Source organism: Ceratotherium simum, chromosome 17 (genome assembly GCF_057802395.1).
Source record: "Ceratotherium simum simum isolate JZ-2026a chromosome 17, ASM5780239v1, whole genome shotgun sequence".
NCBI classification, from domain to species: domain Eukaryota; kingdom Metazoa; phylum Chordata; class Mammalia; order Perissodactyla; family Rhinocerotidae; genus Ceratotherium; species Ceratotherium simum.
This window is the reverse complement of record NC_141916.1, coordinates 7,486,195-7,512,055: the sequence shown is the minus strand read 5'-3', so window position 1 is coordinate 7,512,055 and position 25,861 is coordinate 7,486,195. Positions and strand designations below refer to the sequence as shown.

At 33.9% G+C, this 25,861-nt stretch overlaps 1 protein-coding gene across 7 annotated transcripts in view; it reads left to right on the top strand.

Moving 5' to 3' along the window:
* The window catches only part of MON2 (MON2 regulator of endosome-to-Golgi trafficking), a 101,422-nt gene that overhangs the window by 13,388 nt on the left and 62,173 nt on the right, over positions 1 to 25,861 (top strand). For 5 of the 7 annotated variants that reach the window (XM_004429359.3, XM_004429358.3, XM_087442093.1 and 2 more), the window contains 7 exons: positions 1,088 to 1,151; positions 9,833 to 9,960; positions 10,963 to 11,094; positions 13,815 to 13,944; positions 15,875 to 15,972; positions 16,903 to 17,028; positions 21,838 to 22,032. In XM_004429359.3, the coding sequence (XP_004429416.1) occupies positions 1,088 to 1,151; positions 9,833 to 9,960; positions 10,963 to 11,094; positions 13,815 to 13,944; positions 15,875 to 15,972; positions 16,903 to 17,028; positions 21,838 to 22,032 (873 nt within the window). Of the gene's footprint in view, positions 1 to 1,087; positions 1,152 to 6,597; positions 6,679 to 9,832; positions 9,961 to 10,962; positions 11,095 to 13,814; positions 13,945 to 15,874; positions 15,973 to 16,902; positions 17,029 to 21,837; positions 22,033 to 25,861 lie in introns of all 7 variants that reach the window. The other 2 variants (XM_087442094.1, XM_087442092.1) reach the window with 2 other exon arrangements.

Below are 25,861 nucleotides of genomic sequence, written 5' to 3'. Positions count from 1 at the left end.
TCCCCCAAAGCCCCCGTAGATAGTTGTATGTCATAGCTGTACATCCTTCTAGTTGCTGTATGTGGGAGGTGGCCTCAGCATGGCCGGAGAAGCGGTGCGACGATGTGCGCCCGGGATCCGAACCTGGGCTGCCAGCAGTGGAGCGCGCGCACTTAACCGCTAAGCCACGGGGCCGGCCCTAACTTATGAGTATTTCATGTATTATTTTTGGAGGTGTGGAGATCAGTATAAGTATAAAATAGGCATGTTTCTTGATAGTAAAAATGTTCTGAGTTTCTCTGATGGAAGTTATATATCAATATTATATGTCAACACTATCCAATAGAGATATAATGTGGGCCACAAATGCAATCCATATATGTAATTTTAAATTGCATTAAAAGAGTGAAAAGAAACAGAAGCATTTAATTTTAATAGTATACGTTATTTAAATCAATATATTCAAAATATTATCATTTCAACATTTAATCAATATAAATATTTAGGGGATAGTTTACGTTCTTTTTTTCTTACTAAGTCTTCAAAATCTAGTGTGTATGTTATACTCAGAGCACAGCTCAGTTCAGACTAGCTACATATCAAGTGCTAAACAGCCACGTGTAGCCCATGGCCACCGTATAGGACAGCACAGTTCTATGGCATTGTGTAAAATGTTATATGACTTCCAATATATGACTATATATATATGACTTGACTTGATTTTTCAGTGTTTTGCAATTTTTTTATGGTGGGGAGGGAGGTGTGAAATGAGGAAGAGAAACCTAATTTTTTTCATTAGCCTTTGTTTTTGTTTATTATTTTTTATTTTCTGAATATTTAAGTTCGTGAGAGATTAGGGTAGTCGAGATGCACCTTAAGGCAATGTGTTGTAGTGCAGAGATTGCATGTAAATAATCAAATTAATCATATTTTATTACATTTAATGTCTTTGTCACTACTAGGCTTTAGTATGTGAAGTTTTGAAAATAAAAAAGATAATAGAGACTGACTCCATGCTTGAGATTTTATCTATCATATGTGATTTTTTTTCCCTAGGTAATTCATGTTGATAGTAAGTTTTATGTTCTAATTATTTTTATTCTTGCAGGCTGCTGAATCAGGAATAATAAAAGTTAAAACAATAGCTGCACGAAACACCGAAATTTTGGCAGGTAATTTTTTTGTATTAAAAATTCAACAATTAATGAAAATTTGACTAATAGTAAAAGTAAAATCTTAAAAAAAAAAAAATCCATTTTCTGTAGCATCTCTTCCTTATGCCCTAACATGCTATTCATAATGATAAAGAACATGTACAAGTCCCTAACTTATGAACTAATTGAGTTTCCCAGAGATGAATGCTATAAAATTCTCTGAAATCAGAAAACTTAAAAGTACTAACTCCTTAAAGGCAAGAATTTTTCTTACTCATCTTTACCTTCTTCTCCACCTCTTGTCAATCACCTACGACACACCTTACCCATAAAAGGCAGTCAATTAATATTTGTTGTATTGAACTGAATGGGAGATTGGTTCTCAGTCTGCCTTCTAAGATCTATTTTATCTTTAATATAATAGAAGCAAGTCATAATATAGTATTATACATTTAGTAGTACTGTATGTGTTTTCAGTCCTGGGACAATATGGTCACAAAGAAAGAACAGGAGTACGGTGGAGAATAGAAAACAAAAGTGTTTTCTTACATTCTCTTGATTGAACCTGGTTTTAAAGGAGGAATTTTTAAGAGTTTCTCTTTGGCACCCTCTTGATTCTCCGTCTCCTTCTTCCTTTTCTTTGGTGCCTTTCTGTTCTTGCCTCAATAATGAAAACACGGAAACTGGCATTTTTTGAGAATCTGTTACATGTGAGGCATTTGTGCCACTCTGTCTTGTATAAGACAGCCTTATGGGGAAAGATTATTCTTATTTTATAGTAGAGCAAATTGAGATGCAAAGAGATTAAGTTACTTGCCTCAGGTCACATGATAAGTGGTGGAACGAGATTCAAATTGAGGGCTGTTCAGAGCCCATGTTCTTCCTGCTGCAGTGTGCTGCCACCGTACTTCGAGGTTTCCACGCTGGCCATGCCCACCCAAGTGTTTATACCTAACCGTTGCTTGCTTCACTGTCCTTCAGTCTGCATTTCCAGTTCCAGTAGTGCTGTGGGTCTCAGCTAGTTGTAGGAGAAAAGCAGTCCTGTTAAGTTAATTTACACAAACTCCAAATAGTAAAGAATCTCCTTAACTCTCATAAATCTCTTTACATTTTTAGAAATGGATACGAGTAAATCCCTAATTGGTGGAATTTCAAAGAGTATTACAAAATGAAATGAAGACTTATGGGGCAGTTTCCGGGTGGGAGATGAGAGAGGGTTTTCCCTAGGCTTGCCAGCTTTGCTGGAAATTTGCCCTTAGGGTTAGCTCTCCTAAGGTGCTTCTGTTTCTCGTAGCTGCTTCTCTGACTTTGAACATTGTGTCAAAACACCAAATAGTTTTATAACATTATGCACAGCATTGAATAATGCTCTGTGTGCACATTGAGAAAGGGTATTTTAAAAGTGGTGGGTAAAGGCAAAGATTAAGTATGGTTGGATTGGGGAGGTCAAGTGGATTATGGGAGATGCGTGTTGGGTGGATTAGCTACCGTGAGGAAGTTAATGTTTAAAGATAAATTATGACCTGGATATTTTGAAGTTGGAGACATCATAGGCCAATCATATTAGAATATCATTACAAATATTTACCTTTGCTACTGTCATTGCTGATATCATGGTAAGTCTTTAATTATTCTCCAATAATAGACATTTTCATTGGGTCTGTAGTCAATGGAAGATTTTTTAAAAAGACTGATTTCTTCAGAGGATCACTGTCTGTTATAGACTTCTATACCAAGTAAAATGTCTAATTAGTTAATCTCAAGGACGAGTAAGAAAAATTTTGTCTCAGTCAGTATGAATTTAATATATAGGTGGTCTATTAATTTCATTTTAATTCAGTTGGCTTTATTCAAATCAAGCTAGTACAAATCTTTATGCACAAACAATTAATAGTTCATGCTTTACTATCCACATTATCCAGAGCCATGTACTTGAGGAGCTATATTAGCATTTAAACTTTTGCCTAGGATCTTTTACCAAGTATTTATAGCAATTGATACCTAAAAATTTATAGATTTTAGACCACTGTCATCTTGAAAATCAGAGCCTCTTGAGAAGCAAAGAGTTTAAATTAGTCAATATGCAGTTTCTAAACTACTTAATTAATTTAGAGTACAGTTAATACTGAGAAAAATTTTTAGTTAACTTTTTTTTATTTTCTGAGAAATGTTTACTTCTCCATAGTGCTAGAGACTATAGGTTACCACTTTGCACTGTAGTGGATGTTAAAGATATCCAACAATTGAGGAATCTCAAATGAAATGGGGTATTGAATTCTCAGATATCGCTGAATATTCAGAAAATATGAAAGGTTGCTATAAAAATTAGAACCGTTGATTAGGATCAACTGGTCTGATTAATGGTACACACCATAGATTTCTAGCCAACTTTAGTTTCCTAGATTTATTTTCTAAGGGAAGTTTTTATTTACATTACAGAATAAATCTTTGCTTTACATCTCCCCTTTTTTTAAGCATCCTCCTTTAATGTTTATTTTTCTTTGTTTTCACTGCTGTCATGAATGCTGACAGAAGTGGGAATGCTATGCCAGGTAATGTCAGCACTGATTCACATACACAGATCGTTATCTCCAAATCTCCTTTTTCTTTAAAGATAAAACTCTGCAAAAGAGAGATAGCAGCATCAAGTTTTTCATTTACAGGCAAAATGCCTTAATCTTACATTTGACTACCATATATGACTAATTGTTTTTATTATCTCAGCTTACAATATACTTGAAATTGACTAATAAGGCTTATGTTATTCAAAAATTACATAAGCAGAGAATCTGTTTTTAGAATAAATATTTGAAACAAGGAAGTCAATAAAGTTTGTATATTTAACCCCTACTCAAAACCATAACAGTTACATTTACCTATGGCTGCTTTCAGCTACTGTCAGTATACATGCAGAATTTTTACATGGGTAATCATTATGTATGATTTGTGTCCTCTTCTCATACAATTTCTCTCATATCTACATGGTCTTGTTACTAAAAGGTCTCTAATTTAAGAAGCAATAAGTAAATGTACTTTGGAATTTTTTTCTGACATTAAAATCTCTGATTTTATTTAGTATATTCTATCTTATCAATACATATACTTGTTATATTTTAAAAACATCTATAGAGTATATCATACAACATATTCTTAATAAGGAAATAGTTATGTAAGAATCACTAGGGGAGATACAAAGATGGGTAATATAATTCGCTTATAGTCTATATGGAAATACAAAAAATATGCTTGAAAAGTGTGTGCCATTCATTCTGTTTAGCTTACCTGCTCTTCCGTTTGCTTTTTGAAGTCCTTTGCTAGAAATTTTCCCTTCCAGATGACATACTCCCTGAGGTCAGGATCAATATCTTGTTCTTCCTTATGTTGCTAGTATTTAGCACATTGCATGGGAAATAGTAAGCCCTCATTAAATGCAGGCTAATAAGTGAGTCACTCCAAAATGCAAGTGAAGTCTCTTATCACTGCCTCTCATGTGTTTTTCTACCTGTCTTTAATTTAACATGTTATGATTATTTGAGTACGTGAATTTTGTCATATTTAGTTCATGTCAGCCAGATAACAGAGTAATGAAGGAGACAGACTCTAAACAGAGAATTCCACGACTGTGTGGTAAATGCCAGTACGGTAGTATAGACAGGCTTGTTATGGGAACATAGAGAAGGCACCAAACGCAGCCTGGGAATCTGAAGCTGAGACTTGAAGCTTAGAAAGGAGTTAGCCAGACAAAAAAGGCGTAGAAGCGGAAAGTAAAGGAGGTTGCTTAAGTACCTGCGGTGTACAACGGCTTGGTCTGCTGGGATATGCTATTCACGTGCTGCCTTTGTGCGGCATCCTGAGCAACTGGGTGGAAAGAGTTTGAATTAGGGAAGCGAGTAACACATGCATGCTCATATTTTTATGTAAGTTACTCTGACAGCACTGTGGAAGATACACTTCACTGTACCATCAATGAGGCAGAAGTCTGCTGGTAGGCAATTCCTAGAATCCAGGCTAGGAGACACGGGGCTGTGGCTAGTGCCGTGCTCACAAGTTGATCGAGTGGGCCAGAGAGATTACATAGTTTCTCTACAACGTAGTGTGTTCTTACTTATTCTTTTTCCTTGGATTTTTTTTTTTTATTTTACTTTTTAAAATTTTAATTTGTGTCCTACCTTTTATTGTATCATAAATATTTTTCTTTGATGCCATCTTTTCTGATTTTTTTAATTGCTCCATAGTATTTCAGCAAGTGACTGTAGTTTATTTAACCATTCCTGTACGTTAGGCATGTTTCAGTATTTAGGATTATTTTTTTAAGATAAATTTCTAGAAATGAAATTATTAAATTAAAGGGTATATACTTGTTCTTGGAATTTGTCACCACACTGCTTTCTGAAAAGGTAAAAGTTTATGCCTTTACCAATAATATGTGAGTGTATTTTTATAACATTCTTGCTAGATTATTATTTTTAAAAATCTTTTTTGTAATTGAACAGGCAAATGACTTATTTTAATTGACATTTCTTTTTAATGTTGAACATTTTTTTCTAAACATATTAAATTATTTCCTTTTTTCATTTTATATTTTTTTGAGGTTTTTGTGTTTTCCTTATCAAATTGTTTGAGCTATTTATACAGAAAAATTAACTTCCCATCATGTTTATATCATATTTTCTGCAAGTCATTTACCTTTTAATTTTTTATCTAGATGCTTTTCATTTTTACATAATCTAATTTTTTAATTTCTTTTGTTGCTCTCTAGTTAGGAAGCCCTTCTTCCATTGGTTGAAAACCAATCCTGGCCGGCCCTGTGGCTTGGTGGTTAAGTGCGCGCGCTGCGATGCTGGCAGCCCGGGTTCGGATCCCGGGTGCGCATTGAGGCACCACTTCTCTGTCCATCCTGGGGCCGAGTCCCACATACAGCAACTAGAGGGGTGTGCAGCTATGACATACAGCTATCTACTGGGGCTTTGGGGGCAAAAAATAAAATAAATAAAATCTTTAAAAAAAAAAAAAAAAAAAAAAAGAAAACCAATCCTATGGTTGGATTTTTTCTTAATTAATAATTTACAGGGTGATGTGAGGACCTAGGTTTTTTTTCTTTTGCAAAATTACTAACCAGTTGTATAGCCATCATTTGTTGAATAATCCTTCCTTTTCCTGTAATGTGCTTTTAACATGAAACAGCCATATTTTTATTTGTCCTCCTATTCTTGAATCATTTAAAATATTTTCAGACCTTTTCAACCATTAAAATTTTTTTAATGTTGTTGGGAATAGCAGTCTTTCCCATAACGAGCTTTTAAGGGTTTTGAAGATAGCGGTTGTGTACACATCACATTTTATTTCTTTCATAAGAATTATAATTTGTTATTTAATGGCCATTAAAATTTATCATAGTAAAACTTATTAACCCCTATTAATGTGATTCATAGTGGGGTATCCTAGTTTAATTCTTTTTTTCCAGGATAAAAACTACAATTATGCAGTGAAACTGCTCAGAGCAAGGAAACCCCTAGGATATGGGGACCTGCTGGACCTTTTCCAGGTGTGTGAAAGTGCATCATTTGATCTCACAGTTATAACATTTGGAAATAAAGTATATTCATCAAACACACAGTGTTATTCTGTTAAAGGAGTTATGCTTATTAAGGGACTTAGGTAGAAAATAAACTTTTTTTCCTTACCCCCAAAAGTTATCTTTATATTTTAATGGAAATTGAAATAGAGAATTTTTGATTAAAAAGAGTTGACTTTTTCATCTTTTTTTTCCTGAAATGACAAAAAAAAATGGTTAAAACAAGATGTCTTTATATTGCTGTACAGCTTTTCCTTGATATGATTTCTAAAGTCTAAACCCATAGGAAGGTTTTTCTATAAAGCTATGCTTAATTAGCATGGCATTAAAATTCCTGTATATGAAAAGAGAGCAGGTATCTCAATTAGAAGAGCAAGATTAATTTCTGCTTCCTAGGACTACTGTCACTTTTAAAAGAACAAAAATCAATAACTTCTTTTTTTCATATGATCTTTGTCTTACTGTATTGTGATCTAGATACAGTGGATATATTTTTTGTTTTTCACACTGTGCTTTGAAAGACAGAATAGATCAGTAGGTTTTATTTATTTTTTTGTTGATCATATAGAATATATGAAATATAGAAATATAGAATATAGAAACTTCATTTTGACCGTTATATTCTCCTATAAACTGGGAGAAAAACAAGTGGGAAGGAGATGAGAGAGATGTTTGATTCCTTTGAGTTACATTAAAATAAAGTTTTTAAAAATTATTTTTATTACTACCTTATGCTTATCTCAGCTTGGTAGACTTGGATAACTGTGACTGACATGTATACAACATTTCACTATAACTCACCTTATTTTATTCATTCTAAGGGACACAGTTTTTTCACGTTTGAATATTTCCCAAATTGGTATGCATCTTACAAATGAGACACAGTTTTTTCACGTTTGAATATTTCCCAAATTGGTATGCATCTTACAATTGACGGCATCTTAGAATCACTGTGGGCCAGGTAGTGTTGTGGCTGTCTTTTTCAGTGTGTTTGTGAGTTTGTACGTAGTTGTTCATATTATTATCACATCAGATGAGTTACATGCATTGTTGATATCACATAAGTTTAATTGCTATTTAAAATGTCACACTAGTTGTTGTACAGAAACTTTCTGTTAATATTTTATGGTAAGTTCAGAAAGCACCAGCATCAAAACGTGCAGCATGGGTGCCGTCAGCTTAGGAGAAAATCTCAGAGGCAGTAGTGAAGTACTCTTTCGAAGACTGAGGCATCCCCAATGCCCTGAATGGCCTAGAGGATGAAATTATGAGGAAAAATTCTGATTAGAAAGCATTGTATCATAGTTTAACTGGCACTGATTTTGTTTCTGTGTGATACGATGGGTGTGTTTAAAATCATTGTCTTCAGAGATTCTTTGAAAGTACGTTATGTTTCCTTCTATGAAGACAGAATCCTTTTCCTTCATTTATCTGAAGATTTCAGGCAGACCACTTTAAAGTGCGGATCATTGGTTCCTCTTAGATATTTTTAACTCTTCTGACTTCCATTTGCATCAAGTGCTGTTTAACCTTGAAGACTGGCAGCATAATGTTGTGGGAGGAATAGTGAACCAGGAGTTAGAAGACATTTTCAAATTCTGGCTTTGCCACTTAATTATTGTGTCACATGGGCCACATCATGCCCTGTAAACTCTATATGATTATATAGATTATTATCTATATAACGCAAATGAGAAGCACGTTAACGTCATAAAAATTATGAATGCAATTTGTTACTATTGAAAATTTTTATTTGCCTGCACAACATTTAATAATTGGGAATGTTTAGCAGAATTAGGGGTAGCCTCGTACTTCAGTGATTCGGGCAGGGTTAAATATGGTAGGATATTTACTGCTACAGAATGGTATTTTTTGAGCTTTATTGTTATCTTTTAACCATTTATTTCAATGTTTTGAGACATTGCTTTCAGAAATTTATATCTCTGGGTTTGAATCAGAACCTTTATGCGCAAGCAAGCGAGGAAGTAAGGCAAGGGAGCCCTTTTGGAAACACTGTTTTCTTTGCCAGTCAGATTTGCTGTCTCTTAGCTGTGCTGTAGTAATGTATGCTGGCGGGCTGAGGGCCTCTGCAGAGCGTGCTGTAGGAAATTGTAGTCTTCATTTACCATACCTGGAGGGAGCTTTGGGAGAAGAAAGGTGGGGATTTAAATGACAAAATTATTGTGAACACTGGTTTTATACTTTTAATGGTGATTCTGGATGACTTTCTCACAATTTCTTTTGAAAACCATGTTAAAACTCAGAATTGTGTGTTATTACAAGTCTTAAACTCAAAAAATACTTAATGGATGTGGTACCTTTGAAAACATATTCCAAACACATTAGGTTAATGTTCTTTTGACTCAAAATTCCATGCTATTTTTTCAAATTTGCTGAGGATGACAAACCTGTCTTATTCATCTTTGTGTAATGATTCAATTTTGTTTTGTAAATTTAATTATATATAATTAAGTTTGTACATTTTCTAACCTTTTACATTTTTGTTGCCACTTTAAAACTTCTGAAAGAATTGGCTTGGTAGAAGAGGTTAAATTAAGATTTGGAATTACAGCATGTGCATTCAGTTAAAGTAATGCTTCAGTGATAAGAGAAGTAATATTGTTTTTAATGCGTTTATTTCTTGAAGAAGAAATTAGGGCTATGTAAATTCAAGGCATATGATAAAATTCTAGGGAGTTTCTGAATATTCATTCAGAAGTGTGGTAGGGATGATGGGTATTCTATTTTTAATTACTTTTTGTGCTCTAGAATTCTTATTCATGTTTTCCCTTCTACACTGTTGAACAAGTAGAGTGCTCCTCTGAGGCAGGATGGAACTTGTAAGTTGTCCTTAAAGAGTTTATAGCAGCAGATAGAGGAGAACTAAAATACAGAGTGTCAGGAGAAAGGCATGGGAAAGCTTAGTTCAGGGGTGTAGTTTAGATAGAGTCTGTAGTATCTGTCAAAAGTATTTTAACTCTTACTACTTGATTTTTACTTTGGTGTTTATTTTACGTAAAGTGGTTTTTATTGAGATTGTCATTACTGGTTGTAATTATATAAAAAATATATTGCTATATATGAATTAGATTTAATAATCATTTTATATGTGTTCTAAATAAAGCATTGAGAGAGCACAGCTCAGAGGTTGTTCAGCCTTTTCTGATGGGTTGTGGAACCAAGGAACCGAAGATCACTCAGCTGTGTTTGGCCGCCATTCAGAGACTCATGTCACACGAAGTTGTGTCTGAGGTAATGGGAAGATTTTATCTGAATTGTGCACCTAAGAATAAAATCAGGAGTTTTCAGAAGAGGAGAATGAAGCATACCTGATATTTAATGTAAACAGTTTTATGAATAGCAATGTGCTTGAAGGACATGGCTTAATTTTAAAAGATTAACAAATTGTCTCATTATTAAACACTCATAAATAATAAATAAAAATGAAGTGCATTTTGTCAAGTCATTTGTAATCTAAGCCGTCACAGTTCAGTAATACAGATAATTTTGAGAGCCAAGCAAATTTTCAATATCATTGAAGAGACTATAATTCATAATTTGAAAAAAAAAAAGGTAGGAGGGAAAATCATGACTGTTTCCTGGATTATCTGAAGTGATAATTTGTTGTTCATTGACCGAAGTGTATCATTGGTATCTAACCTTATGATGATAAAACAGGGAAAAATATTTCATCGCTGTGAAGCTGCACCTGCTTTCACATGTAATGGTGTTACCTTAACTTTGTACTCCATAAGGTGCTTTAATAGAAGGGGTAAATTCTTTTGTCTTTAGTATAGCATTCTAAACAATGTCAGATTTAATTGAGTTTATAAATGTGTTGTTAATTTAAATTACATTTTGTTTTTTCTATAACATATTGTAAGTGGGATAATATATAAGAAACAGTAGCAGACTCATAATTTGTATATGTCCATATTCATAAATGTCCAAAAGAAATATACTCATATTATTGTAGAAGTGAGCTTTGATTTTGACTAGGTATTTCAGAACTGTATTATTTGCATATATTCAAATAGTATTTTATATTTTAAAGAAATCTATTTTTTTGAGAAGAAAATTAATTGGTTGTAAGCCTCAAATTGGTTGAGGGACATGTATTTGGATCTATATAGAAGCATGGGTTTTGTGATCAAGAAATTTTTTCCAGGTGTGGTAGTATTTGTATACCTTTTCTTATTTAGGGCCCTGAGCACCTATATTTTATTTGTTGACAATAATTTAATTATTTTACAGATTGCAGCTGGAAATATAATTAACATGCTTTGGCAGCTAATGGAAAATAGTCTGGAAGAACTTAAGCTACTTCAAACAGTTCTTGTTCTTTTGACAACCAATACAGTAGTTCATGACGAGGCACTCTCTAAGGTAGGAAACCTGTTTGCCAAAGTTCGTAAGTACTTTGAGACAGCATTTGAATAAACTGGCTGAAAGAGAAAAGCCTGGTGCTGCTTGAACCAAAAGCAGCTTCCCTGTAGCTATTGTGATAATGGACATTGCACGTTAAAAACTCTCGGTGCCTTATTTTCCCCAGATTAGAGTTGAGGTCAGGTTAGAGTGATTAAGCGAAGCCGCTTGGGTATAGCTGACAGGCTTAGTTATGAATAGGAAATGGAAAAAGAAAAGTAGTAGAAGAGTAGGAATAGAGGAAGAGGAAAGTGAGAGAAACAAGTGCGTTTTGAGTCATCACTATTCTCCACAATTGCCTTGGATATTGCCTGTAAGAGCCCTCGCTTCCTCTTTTTTAAAAATAATTTCACATGTATATGACATATAAGCCAGAGAGTTTAAATCTGTCCTTCAAGTAGCTGGAAAATTGTCCTTTTGGTGTTTATACTAGATAAACTGCTTATATGATAGCTATTTCTCATTTCTTCCTCATTCCTGCCCTCTTTGGAACATGTAACAGCTCTTCTATTATTTATTTCAGTCTCTAAAAAGTTTTTTTAAATTATGAAATGTTTCTAAAGAATAAAAAGTATAGAGAGTAATATAAAGAACAGCCTTTAATTAATGGTTCGTTGTTTAAGGAACCTGTTGGACTTGCAATAATAGTTGTATTATAATTTGCATGCCTTTAAGGATGGATGGCTTATAAAGTAGAAAAGGATACTGTCGCATTAAGCTATGTGTACTGTCTCTAGAAAGTATATCTGTCTGTCTTTTCAAGTTATTCTTTTGACGTTCTTAGGTCATAATGAGATTTTACGTAATTGCCAATAGCTTATGCTTTTAAGCTCATACCTGCTTTATAAAATATTTTATGTATTTTTATATATACTTTTGTTGTATGGAGTTCCTCTTGGTTTCTAGCCATCAAGTTATTGTTCTGATACATATATTTAAAATTTTATAAAATGTTAGCATTTGACCTTCCCAAACAATAAGAACTGATTATAGTTCCATAAATAATTATAGGATTTATTTTAGTGTGTTGGTTAATTTGGAAATGTAATATTTTGGGATGAGAAATGAAGTATAAAGAAATAATACAAAATTGAGTCATATGAAAGCTTTTACATAACAAGTACCTTTCCTTTATGCTGAAATTTAAAGAGTAATAGTGGTATCAAAGGCTTGTTTCCCTTAAAATTTTTAATATGATATAAGGTATAGAATTTAAACTACCATTATGTTTTTTTCCAAGGATGTCTTCTTTTAAAACTGTTAAACTTCTAAAAGGACACATAGAAAATCTTTGGGACTTTGGGGTAGGCAGAGATGTCTTAGGTAGGGCACAAAATCCATGAACCATAAAAGAAGTTACAGAATGGGTGAAAATATTCAAAAATATCTGACCAAGGATTTTTATCTAGAATTTATTAAAAAAAGCTCTTACAACTCATTCATAAGACAAACAACTCAATAAAAAATGGACAAATGATTTCAACAAGACACTTCACAAAATAAGATATTCAAATGGCTAATGAATTACATAGAAAGTGGCTTAAGATCATTAGTTATCAGGAAAGAGCAAATTAAAATGACAAGGAGATATCATTACACATCCATTAGAATAGCTAAAATTAAAAAAGACTCACCATTTCAAGTGTTGTTGAGGATGTGGAATAGTTCTGAACTCATACATACTGCTGGCAGGAACATAAAATTGTAAAGCCAATTTAGAAAACTAGCCGTTTCTTAAAAAGTTTAACCTATACTTACCATATGATCCTGCCATTTCACTTCTAGGTGTTTATTTACCCAAGGTAAATGAAAACACATGTCCTCACAGAGACTTGTATATGAATGTTCATAGCAGTTTTATTCACAGTAGCCCAAACCTGGAAATAACCCAAATGTCCATCAGCAGGTAAATGGATAAGCAAAATGTGGTATACCTAAACCATGGAATACTACTCAGAAAGAAAAAAGTACAAACTACTGATACAAAGAACAACATGGATGAATTTCACAAATATTATAAGTGAAAGAAACTAGACACAAAACAGTACATACTGAATGATTCTATTTGTAGAAAATGCCAGCTAATCTGTAGTGAAATAAGCAGGTGGGTGGTTACCCTGGGCCAAGGGCAGAGGGAAGAATGGACTGCAAAAGAGCACAAGGAAACTTAGGGTGATGGAATGTCTTGTATCTCAATTGTGGCAGTAGTTTCATGGGTGACTATAACTATCAGAACTCATCAAATTACATACTTCAAAGGGATACAGGTTATTGTACGTTTATAAATTACTCGTTAATAAAGTTGATTTAAAAGAATTTTTATTTGTTTATATGCTTAGGGAATTTATATAGTGTTTCTCCAGATGATTAGTGATGTGACAAACTATGGGGAAATAAAAGCACAGCACATTATTATATACATGTTAAAAGAACCATATTATGAAAGATGTATTTCACATTACCTTAGCTAATCTCATGTGGCTAGGTATTTACTGAGAATTGAATTATTTCAGAATCTAAGGAATTTTGTAGTTTTAGTGTATAAAAGGGTGGGATTGTTAGTGTTTGTGATTGAAAGAGCCAAACATAAATTATTTAATTTTGGGTTATGTCAGATAAAATAAAGGTAATAGCCATGTTCTTAAATCTTATTTCACACTAAATGAAAATTGCTTTTTTAGGCAATCGTTCTATGTTTTCGACTACACTTCACAAAAGATAATATTACAAATAATACAGCTGCTGCTACAGTGCGACAAGTTGTTACTGTGGTTTTTGAGAGGATGGTTGCTGAGGATGAACGACACAGAGGTGAAATGATAAAAGTTATTTCCTTTTGACAGTGGGTAGTTCTTATGTCCATGATTTCTCTTTTACTGATCTTCAGCCTTTGCTCTGTGAACTTAGGCTACCTAAAAACTAAAATACTTTAATAAATATATTTATTTTGACATTATTATATTAATAATGGCAATTCAAAAAAATAAATCCCCCTCAATTTTATCACCCTAAGAAGTCGACTCTTTATTTTCCATGTTTATTTCTAATATGTGCACAATTTCATATTAAGGATGATAATTGCACATTTTAAACCAAATATTGTGTTATATGTATTTTTAGCCACACATTACATTATATGAATTTTTCATGTTATTCTTTCATTTTTGTAATTTCAATTTTAATGGTTGCATTATATTTTGTGGCTATTCTATATTTAATGAACTAGTCTCTTGGACACTTACACTGTGTTCAATATTTTAGTACTGTTTTGAGTGTCTTCCTACATGTATTTTTTCCATTTGAATTGCTTCTCTTAGGGTAAAATTCCAAGGGTGGGCTTCCCTCATGTGAATTTTTGCCTGTGCCTATTAACATGTGTTAATCAAGAATATTTATATAATTTATGATTAATCTTTTCATATTTTCGTCAAATACTGTTTATTGTAATTTTTAACATCTTTTTCTTTGTGATTTAAAAAATGTCCCCAAAACTTAGAAACTTGTCCTTTCAGAGAGCAGATATACTCTGTTTCTTTTACAAGTTTTATAATTTGATAACTTTTAGCTATAGAAATTACATTTTTTTCATTTATCCTTATTTTATAAAAAGTAAATTTTTTCCTTTGATTAGTTGAAAAGTTCAGAAGGTGCTATCATCATGAGCAACCTGTTTTATATAGTCAAGAGACAAAAAATTAAACTGTTTTTCCCCGTATGTAGTTTTTCTTTTCCTAAACTCTTGACTTGATGCAATTTTTCATTTCATTTGATATTCTTTTGGTAATACTGGTAAAAAATGGCAATACTAGTAAGTAATGATAGTGCTGCCTACTCTAGTAATTACTTCACTTTTCCTGAAATTAACCATTGGTCAAATTTTTCACATTCATTTCAGGCATTCTTAATCTGTCAGTTTATTAGAATATTTTCACTGACTTTGGTTTATTGATTTTTCTGCATTTTTCCTAGGGGAAATGCAGGTGGAATTCTAGCAGTTTGAAATATTAAGGAATTAAACTTATAGTATGAAAGAGGGCAGTTAAAAATTGGAATGTCTTATATATTCATAACCTCAATATAATTCCTGGATTGGTAATTTTAGCTGTGTCTCTCTAAAGACTAATATCTGATTAAATACTTTCTAATAAGGTAGGAAATACCTAGAACCTCTTTCTTTTCAAGTAGTTATTGTCAACATTTATTTAAGCAGCCTGTCATAATTTATAGAGGATGGTATCTTATTAGTATTCAGAGAAATGCTGAGTTGGGAAGCACCATTCTAGCTACTTCCTAGCTAGTCAGTACCTGTAACTGACATAGTAGTTGTGGTAGACCAAGCAGTTAATTCTCTTGAAGATGGTGAGATGATATAGGAATTAACCATATGGTAAACTTATTATATGTTTGTTTGATATTTAAAGGCACATTCAAAGATCATGTGAATTTCAAATGCATGAAATAAAGGGGCTGGAGAATGGGAGACTGGGAAAATCAAATGTATGGACAAAGATACTAAGCTTATCAAAGTGAATATAAAATAGTAAAGAGTGATTTTTTACGGCATTTTGTATAAAAATAGATTCCCATTATTTTTTTCACTTTGGAGGCATAGTTCCGAACTTATAAATAAAGTTTATAATTCTATAAACAAGTGTTTATTTTAAACATACTTTTTAAATAGTATATATGATTTATTAATGGTCATTATGAACTCCTAAAACCCATCTTATTTTGATTGCAGATACTATAGAACAACCAGTACTGGTTCAAGGAAATAGTAACAGGAGATCTGTCAGTACCCTCAAACCTTGTGCTAAAGATGCATATATGCTTTTCCAGGTATTTCACTTGATAAAAATAATTTTTATTATGGAATATAGTTTTGTGTGCATTTTTGATTTTGTCATTTTATGTCTGATTTAATTTTTGTAATGTGCCAATTGTTTAAAATGTGTCAAAAGTAGTATTTTTACAAAGTTCTCAAACATTAGAGAGCCTCTATAGCTAATTAACATGATAAAATGTTATGTTTCACTTTAAGGAAATAAAGTTAATTAAACCCAGAACTAGAAAATAGATATAATAGGGATGCCTAGTTATACTAAATAATTCCTTTAACAAGAAAAATTTAAATGATAAACCTTGGTCTATTTAATATAATTTGTTATATAAATACCTGATTTTTACATTACTTAACATGAACAAATCTTTTAAGTAAGATTCATCTGCACTAAAAATCTTATTAATTTTGATTGAAGGATTACTTTGTATTAATTTATTAATTTTTTTTTGGCGAGGAAGATTGGCCCTGAGCTAACATCCATGCCCATCCTCCTCTATTTTGTATGTGGGACACCGCCACAGCATGGCTTGATGAGCAGTGTGTAGGTCGGTGCCTGGGATCCGAACCTGCAAATCCTAGGCCGCTGGTGCGGAGCACACGAACTTAACCACTACGCCACCAGGCTGGCTCCCTAAAGAGTTATTTTAAATGGTTTTTCATTAAAAGAATGTTAGATTAGCCATTTATCTGTACACTCTATATATTGTCAATAGTTACATGAGTCTTTAGGAGTTGACATTAGTCAGATATACAATTTGTCAAAATTTGAATTACCAATGCTTAGTTTCTAAGGAGTAAAAACAACTACATAAGAAAAGAGAATTTTTAAAAATTTTATGAACTGTGAGTTTTGAAAAGCACATTTCATTCCAGAATGTGAACGTGTTATTTATTTTTTATTTATTGTTTGACTTATATTTTCCCAGGACCTTTGTCAGTTGGTTAACGCTGATGCTCCTTACTGGTTAGTGGGCATGACAGAAATGACTCGAACATTTGGCCTCGAGTTACTTGAGTCAGTCCTGAATGATTTTCCACAAGTCTTTTTACAAGTAAGCCATTTGTAGTATCTTGCGATAAAATTAATCTTTAATTATTTTCACAGATATTTTTCAAGAAAGCAACATGTATTTTGTTTCCACATTAAAAGGTGCAAAGAATTATAGCCTCAGACTTTAAACATATAACAATTTAGTGTTATCTTACATTTGTGTAGTGCCCTAGCATTTAGAAATTTTAACATCAGGGGGAATCTCTAGAGACTATCTAGTCAGGCATCTCCCAATCTATGGGTGTATGAGGGAAATATGGTATGTGAGCTATTTTTATAATATTTAACAGCTTACAGAAATTGTTAATGATTTTTACTTGTTTATATGTAGGTATGTGCTTTTGGATAATTTAAATGGAAGAAAGAAGCAGTAAATGCTTGATATATTTATTAAATAAATAAATTTAACATGCAATACAAAATATTTCAAAACAGAACGTTAATAGGGGAAAAAGTAAGCAAGAATTCAAGGCTTTCATTTTACTTAGAAGAAGTGAAAGTCCAAAATTGATTCAGTGATTTACATAGAGTTCCTTAGTTATTAGCAGATCTTAAAGTAAAATTTACATCTTTCAACCTCTAATCTAATCTAGCTCCTTCCCCTACCAAGCTGCCTCCCTAAGACATCTGTTTTATCCATTCTCTTACATACAAAATGTGTGAATCAAGAGCCACAGTAGTGCAAGATCCTTTAGCCTAGGAGTTAGGACTGAAATTATTTTTATATAGCTTATAATTTTTGGTATGCATTAGGCAACTGTTAAATGCTTTTGGTGATAATAAACAATATTAACTGATGATTCCCTTTCTTGTACTATAATAGGATAAGCAGTATTTAGATATAACTTGTCTAATGGTCTTGTATAAAATGATAGTCATAGGAGCTACCACTTTTTGACTGCCTACTACATGCTATGATTGTGCCAGTTTCCTTACATTTCACATAGTCTTTAATCACAAATGCCTGAGAAGTACCGGTGATTCCTACGTTACACACAAGGATGCTAAAACTTTCAGAGGGTTAGGTAATTTGTCTAAGGTTTTGTGGTTTGCAAATGGCAGAGTTGGGATTTGAACCCATGTTGATCCAGATTTCAAATTATCTTCTCTCCTTATCTCCTCTTTTTCATTCATACCCCACATCCCAACCATCACCTTCAAAATATATCCAGGATATAGTCACTTCATACCACTCGTGCCACAATGATTCTAGTCCAAGGCACAATCACCTGTTACCTGAGTTATTGCGTTCCCTTCCTAGCTATTCTTGCATCTATACCTGCCATATCCTCTTACAGTTGCTTGTCACACCGTATCCTGAATGGCCTTTAAAACAAGTCAGATATTTTCAGTCTTTTGTAAAAGTGCTTCAGTAGATGTCCTCTTTACCTAGAGTAAAAGATGATGTCCTAGTTATGATCTCTGGAACTTTCCATGATCTAGTCCCCGATATTCCTTTGTCTCTTTTTACTCTTCCCCTTGCTCTCACTCTTTAGCCACATTGTCCTTCTTGCTGTCCCTTAAATGACCTCTGCTTCCTGGCCTTTGTGCTTACTGTGTGCTGGGCCTGGAATGCTTTTCTCCCCTTTGGCTTGCTCTCTTACTCCTTTGAGGTCTTTGCTCCATGGTCACCTTACCAGACAAGCTTCCCCGACCACTTTGTGTCAAGTGGCAGCTTCTTCACGCCAGCACCCTTACCTCTCCTACCCCTCTTCATTTATCTTTCTAGCACTTACTATCTCCTGACACACAGGAAAGAAAGCTCTATGAGGCGGGGACTTCCTTCACTGTTGTACAGATGCCTGCTGCACGTAGTGCCTGGCATGTGGCAGGTGTTCGATAAATACTGAATGAAGGAATGAATTGGTAGATGAATTTGAATTAGAAATTTCTATAGTGGGGATGGCATTTTCTGATTTTGTGGGAAAAGATTTGAAAAATTTTTTCCAGATTTACTGTACCCACAAAATTCCTACTCTATTTTTCCTGCTGTAGTACAGAGGGAAAAAAAAAAATTATTCTGTGTAAGACCCTAGAATTCACTCTTACAACATTTCTTTGGGAAATAAGTGTTTGTTTTCTTTTACTCATTATTCACTCATTCAACCAAAATTTACCTATCTCTTAGAGTGTGCTGATCTTTGTGTTCAGTGGCAAGGATACAGAATTTAAATCAAACTGATAAAATTCCTGCCCTTATGGCACTTAACAAGTCTAATGGGGAGAAAAATGTTAACTGAATGATAAGATGTGATTAATGCTGGAAAGGAAAAGTATAAAAAATGCTATGGAAATGAATAACATAGGTTCGAAACCTGGTGGAGAGTTGGTGATGAATCAAGGGCATGAAGCTTCTACCTGAAGGATGAAGAGTAGGTAATTGAAAGAATAGGTAGAATAGGAAAAGAAGACTCTAGAGCAGTGACCCTGAGAAAGGCTCTGTCTTCTCATCTAGAAAATAAACTCTATAATGTAGAGCAAGCACAAAATTGTACCTAACCCTGAATCCCTTTCGCTAGCACAGTGCCTGGTACATATTAAGCAGTCAGTAATTGCTGAATAAATCAATGAAATGTTGTAGTAGGTGAGGGAAAAGGCAGTATTTTTGCCTTCTTCAAAAGAAAATCAGCAAATTATGTAACTTATTATACCTCATTAATCAAAGATGACTTCAAGCTTTCTGGCTTGAGCAGTGAACTGCTTGCTAAGATGTTTCCATCTTAGCAAGCACTCTATGGGCAGAATTTTTATTATAAAGGATAGATTATTCAGTTTTGAACATACTCATTTTGAGGTATTTGAGTACATGCAAAACGGTTGAATTTATGCATCTTGAGCTCAGAAGTAAGATTTTGAGCTGAGGTTGTAAATTTAAACATCGCTGGCATATAGTTGTTAATTGAAGGTATGAGAGTGAATGAGATCACCTGTGGTGCTAGCATAGTGTAGGAAGTGAGGTCCTGTACTCTGGAGCTCTAAGGAACCTCAACATTAAGTGGTTGAGCATGAAAAGATGAGCATACAAGAGACTAAGAACATGAGGCCAGAAAGGCAGGAATGAATGAGAGAATGTGACATAATAAAAGATAACAGCAAACAAAGCTTCAAGATAAACCAAGTAATCAGTTATGTCAGGTGCTTCAAAGAGATCTGGTAAGATGACGACCGAAAGGCAATGTTTGCTTCATCCCCAGAGATCATGATGAGTATAATGAGAGTATTTTCAGTGGACTTGGGGTGGTTGATAATGATTGTGGAGGAAACCCAGGTATAATCAGTCAGTTGAGTTGTGAGGGGAGAAAAGTGAATAGATAAACTTTTAAGGGTTGTCTGTAATATTAATAAGTTAACCAATGCATAACATTATTTAGTAAAGTGTGAAAACAGGCTTAACTACTTTTCATGTTGGCGGTCAAAGAATCTAACTGTAGATATGAAAGTAGAATTTCAAATCACTTAACTCTTAAGATCCCATTATTGAGGGAAAGAATTAAAAAGTACATTAAAGTGCATATAAAAGTCTAGAAAGATATACATTCGGAGTTAACAATGACACTACCTTATCTCCAGGAGGTGAGATTAGGCAAGGCTTTTATTTTTAGCTTTTCGCTTATCTGTATTTTCTTTTTTTCTCTAATGAATCTGATTTTTTAAAAGATAAATTAAAAAATTTTTGTGATTCTGAGCAAATAAACTGCTCTGTGCCTTATTTTTCCTTTTCTGTAAGATTAAAGGATTAGATTGGATGATTTTTATGATTCTTTGTTCTCAGCCTCAGTGAAATTTGGATGATTAAAACAACAAAATAATATATATTTGAGGTTACATATTAAAGGTAGTCTGGGCCTTATATTGTCAGTAAAATTAGACTACTTTGGCTAAAATAGGCAGAGAATTAACAGGTTAAGGAAGATTTTCTGCATAATGTCCCATGACTGTAAGTAACATTTAAGAATTCTTTGCAGGATTCCTCAGACTTTAAAATAATAATGCTTATTTGTTATTCGGTTTTTTATCAGCTCATTTTATTTATTTATTTTTTTTAAAAGATTTTATTTATTGATTTATTTTCCCCCGAAGCCCCAGTAGATAGTTGTATGTCATAGCTGCACATCCTTCTAGTTGCTGTATGTGGGATGCGGCCTCAGCATGGCCAGAGAAGCAGTGCGTCCAGTGCGTCGGTGCGGGCCCGGGATCCGAACCCGGGCCGCCAGCAGTGGAGCGCGCGCACTTAACCGCTAAGCCATGGGGCCGGCCCGAGCTCATTGTATTCTGTTCAAGCAGTCTAAGTAGAACAAAATATTCAGTTAATTTTTAAATCTTCTATGTTTAAATGGAATTTTTATCTTTGTAAAATAAAATCAGTAAATTTTATAATTATTATACTTTATTAAAGTTTTCTCTCCTCAGCTGCCTATTTTAAATGCTCTATCTGTTTGAATTTGTGTTATCTATTTTCTTTCTTCTGTTCTTTGTGTTTTTGATTGCTGGTGTCCTCCTAAAATTAAAATTCCTAGTAATAAGCATCACTTAATTCTAATGTCATTAAACATTCCTTTTTAATTTAGATTCTTTTTAAAACTTCTTGAAATATTATCATTTTGATCTTATACTCTCGAAAAGCAATACTAATTTCAGAATTGTGTGTGAACTGTAAAATAATAAACTATATACACTTATAATAAAGCTGAATTATCCATACTGGTTATTAAAAAGTTTTACTTATTAGTGAGACTAAGTTTTAGAAGCATTAAGTACAAACTAAGTTAATTCTTCTTTCTTTCTTCTTTTTTTTTATCTTTGTAAATAGCACCAGGAATTTAGTTTCCTCCTCAAAGAAAGGGTGTGTCCTCTTGTGATAAAGCTCTTTTCTCCAAATATAAAGTTCAGACAAGGTTCCAGCACTTCATCTTCTCCAGCACCAGTTGAAAAACCATATTTTCCTATCTGCATGCGTTTGCTGAGAGTAGTGTCTGTTCTGATTAAGCAGTTTTACAGTCTTTTGGTAAGTGCAAATTTTCCTACGTGTTTGGTATGTAATCGCATGCAGTGCTGATTTTACAAGATGATCTAGTATAGTATATTTAGCTTTTTCACTTCTGTTCAGCAGATTTCTTTTTGAGTACCTATAGGTATTCTCATACATACTCTAAAGGTTCATTCTATCCTTTCTTGAATCTTTCTTATGTTTAAATAGTATTTTTAATGTATGTCAAGGAGAGTCATTGCCTGTTTTCTGAAGGCAGCATAGGATTTGTGGCTTGGGAATTTACCTTCTTAGCTAATTACATCTCATTTGAAGGATAGTTAAAATTATAGTATCTTCAATTTATTCTGCTTTTATTTCTACTATTTCATATATCTTACAGATTAAAGCAAAGAAGTTAAAGATTTGGTGAACTCTAGGATTAGAAATCAATTATTTTGACTTCCAGTTCAATATTGTATCTATTTTGCATAAATTTATAGATGCGGAGTATGTTTTGATATTACTGATCATAATTCTATCAATGTAATTGTTTACTCTTAAACATTTTAATAATATTTTTGAGAGAAAACGGTGTATTATATTTCTTTTTAATTTTATGTTGTCAGATTCAGCATTGTATACTTTTTTAGCATTTACATTCTTAATTTTAATTAACAAAAATAATTGGTTGTTGATCACCTGTTGTGAGCAGTGTGCTAAATATTAGAGATATACAGCAACCTCATGAACTAATAGATAGTATAAATAGTTTGTACTAAATTCTATGGAGAGCTTTTTAAAATAAAGTTTTTTTCTGTATTTATAATACACTTATCATAGATTTTCTTTTCATAGTCCAAATCCATTTATGCAAAATTCGTTCAGAAATAATCTTTCTGAGCACTGTAGTTGTTTCTGGCCATACAAGCTATGTCTTTAATACACACTGATGTATTTAATGCATTCCTTGGAAATACCTGTAGGAAATCAAATTATTTCAGGATGTGTTGCTATTTAGGGATACTGTAAGCTATCAGAATTTGGTGCCAGAGGTTTAAGAGTCCTTTGGTATGCCCATAATTGTTGGCTTGGACTTTTTTGTTCTACCAGAATTAATAATATATAAATGAACATTCAGGTACATAAGTTTCTGAACTAACTTTAGTTCATAGCTCCATCTTTCTCTGTAAGCATTAACTTTTTAAAAAATTATAATCAGTGTTTCTTGCAACATGTAAGATATTTGATGTAATTTCCAATAATTATATTTAATTCAAAAACCAAGACTTTGTTGTTTTATTATACGAGTTAAAATGGGGGGAATTCTGTGAGTCTTTACATTGATTAACTTTTAGAAGTTTTGAAAGGTCAGTTGGCATTTGCTGAAAATAAATGAAAAGTAGCTTAGTTTCTGCAAAGATGGAAAGCTTTTACTTATCAGCTGTTAACATTTTCTGTATTGTATTTACTTATAGTCTGTTTCAGTCCTCAAAGAAACTTTTAAAAAATGTAAACAAGAGTGACATCAGCAAGATGGTGGAATAGGAAGTTCCAGGCCCTCCATCCCCCATGAAGACACTGACTTAATAACAATATACAGACCAGATTGCCTTTGTGAGAACCTCAGAAACCAGTTGAGAGGTTACTGCACCCAGGCGAGTGCCAGACCAAGAAGAGGTGCATTAGAGTGGGTAGGAAAGCCTGTTACGCTCACCTGCTGTACCTCATTCCACTCCCTGCACAGCATAGCATGGTGTGATTGGGATAAAACTCCCAACTTGTGGCTTTTCCTTCAGGTGGGAAAGAGGAGTGTAAGATACATCCAGCATTTTGACTCTTCAGGGTACTGCCCAGGGGACTGGTTTCTGTCTTGCCTAACTCCTGGAGCACTGACAGGTAAGGTGGCAGCATACTTGGATGCCTGGGGGCCTGCTGAGAACAAAGGCCTTGCTACACCACCAGAGAGATTGCAGTACCACAGACAGATACCAGGGGGACCTCCTGAGCAGAAACAGGCAAACCTCTTCAGCTGGGAAATTACACACACAAGCCCAGAGAAGAAACATTGACAGGAAAGGTTTGAGAGGACCCCAAAATCTGTAGCCGGGCTGATTGGTGAAGATCTTTCCCTGTACAAAGCCAGTTCGTGAAGATGGAAAGAGTAGGCTGTTTCCTCAGGTGCCCAAATTTCAACAAAAAATAACAAAGTGTGCAAAGAAACTGGGAAACATGACCAAATCAAAGGAACAAAATAAATGTCCAGAAACTGACCAAAAGAAATGGAGATCAATGAGTTACTTGACAAAGAATTCAAAATAACTGTCATAAAGATATTCAATAAGCTGCAAGAGAACACAGACAACTAAACAAAATCAGGAAAATGGTTTATGAATAAAATGAAAATATCAACAAAAAAAGATAGAAACTATAAAAAAGAACCCAACAAATTCTGGAGCTGAAGAATACAATGACTGAAATGAAAACTTCACTAGAGAGGATCAACAACAAACTAGATCAAGCAGAAAAAAGAATCAGTGAACTTGAAGACGGGTCATTTGAAATTTTCAAGTCAGAGGAGCAAAAAGAAAAGAATAAAGAGACCTTAAGGGACTTGATGTGATATCATCAAGCAGACAATATATGCATGTCTGTGAAAAATGCACTGTGTTTCACTTTCAAACACAATACTTCTGACACCAGATATGTCTATTTTTTCCCCCACACTGACCAATTCTCTGACAGCTGAGTGTCCTACATTTCAATTCAATTCTGACACTAAGCAGAGTTAGTGCAGACCCCATGGGTTAAGGGCACAGTTCCACAAGACTGCGCCTCATTTCAGATGCCGATCACAAGTAGTGGGTCCTCAGGTTACTCACAACTTCTGTCTAACTTGGCTATAAATTGGAGCTTCCTAGGACTCCCTCCTTCGGTACAATAATTTGCTAGAGTGGCTCACAGAACTCAGGAAAACAGTTTACTTACTATTGCCAATTATTACAGAGGATATTTTAAAGGATACTAGTGAATAAGCAGATGAAGAGATATATAGGACAAGGTCTGGAAGGGTCCAAAGATCAGGAGCTTCTGTCCCTGTGAAGGTGGGGTGTGCCACTCTCCTGGCATGTAAATGTGTTCACCAACCTGGAAGCTCCCTGAACCCTGTACTTTGGGGATTTTTATGGAGGTTTCATCATGTGGGCGTGATTGATTATTAACTCAGTTTCCAGCCTCTCTCCCCTCTCCAGGGAATGGGTGATGGGGCTGAAAGTGCTAAGCTTCTAATCATGGCTCCGTTTTTCTTGTAACCAGCTGCTATCCTGGAGCTCACCAAGAGTTGCTTCTTTAGAACAAAAGATGATCCTATCATCGAGGAAATTCCAAGGGATTTAGGAGCTCTGTGTCACATGCTCCTATTACTCAGGAAATTACAAAGTTTTTAGGAGATCTGTGTCAGGAACTGGGGTCAAAGACCAAATATTAGAACAAAACTTGTTTCTAGCATCCCTACTTAACAGAGATTTTAGGAACTGAGGGCAGAGACCAATATATATATATTTCTTATTATTTCACAATGTACTGTCAGAGTCTCAGACAATCAGAGAAAGGGGCAGAGAGCCTATTTGAAGAAGTAATGGCTGAAAACTTCCCAAATTTGAAGAAGGAAATGGGCATACAGGAAGCATACATGAAGCTTGAAAAATTCCAACTAGGATTAATCCGAAGAGACCTACATCAAGACTCATTATAATCAAGCTGTCAGAAGTCACAGAGAGAATCTTTAAAGCAGCGAAAGAAAAGCAACTGGTCAGGTGTAAGCGAGCTCTCTTAAGATTGTCAGCAGATTTCTCAGCAGAAACCTTGC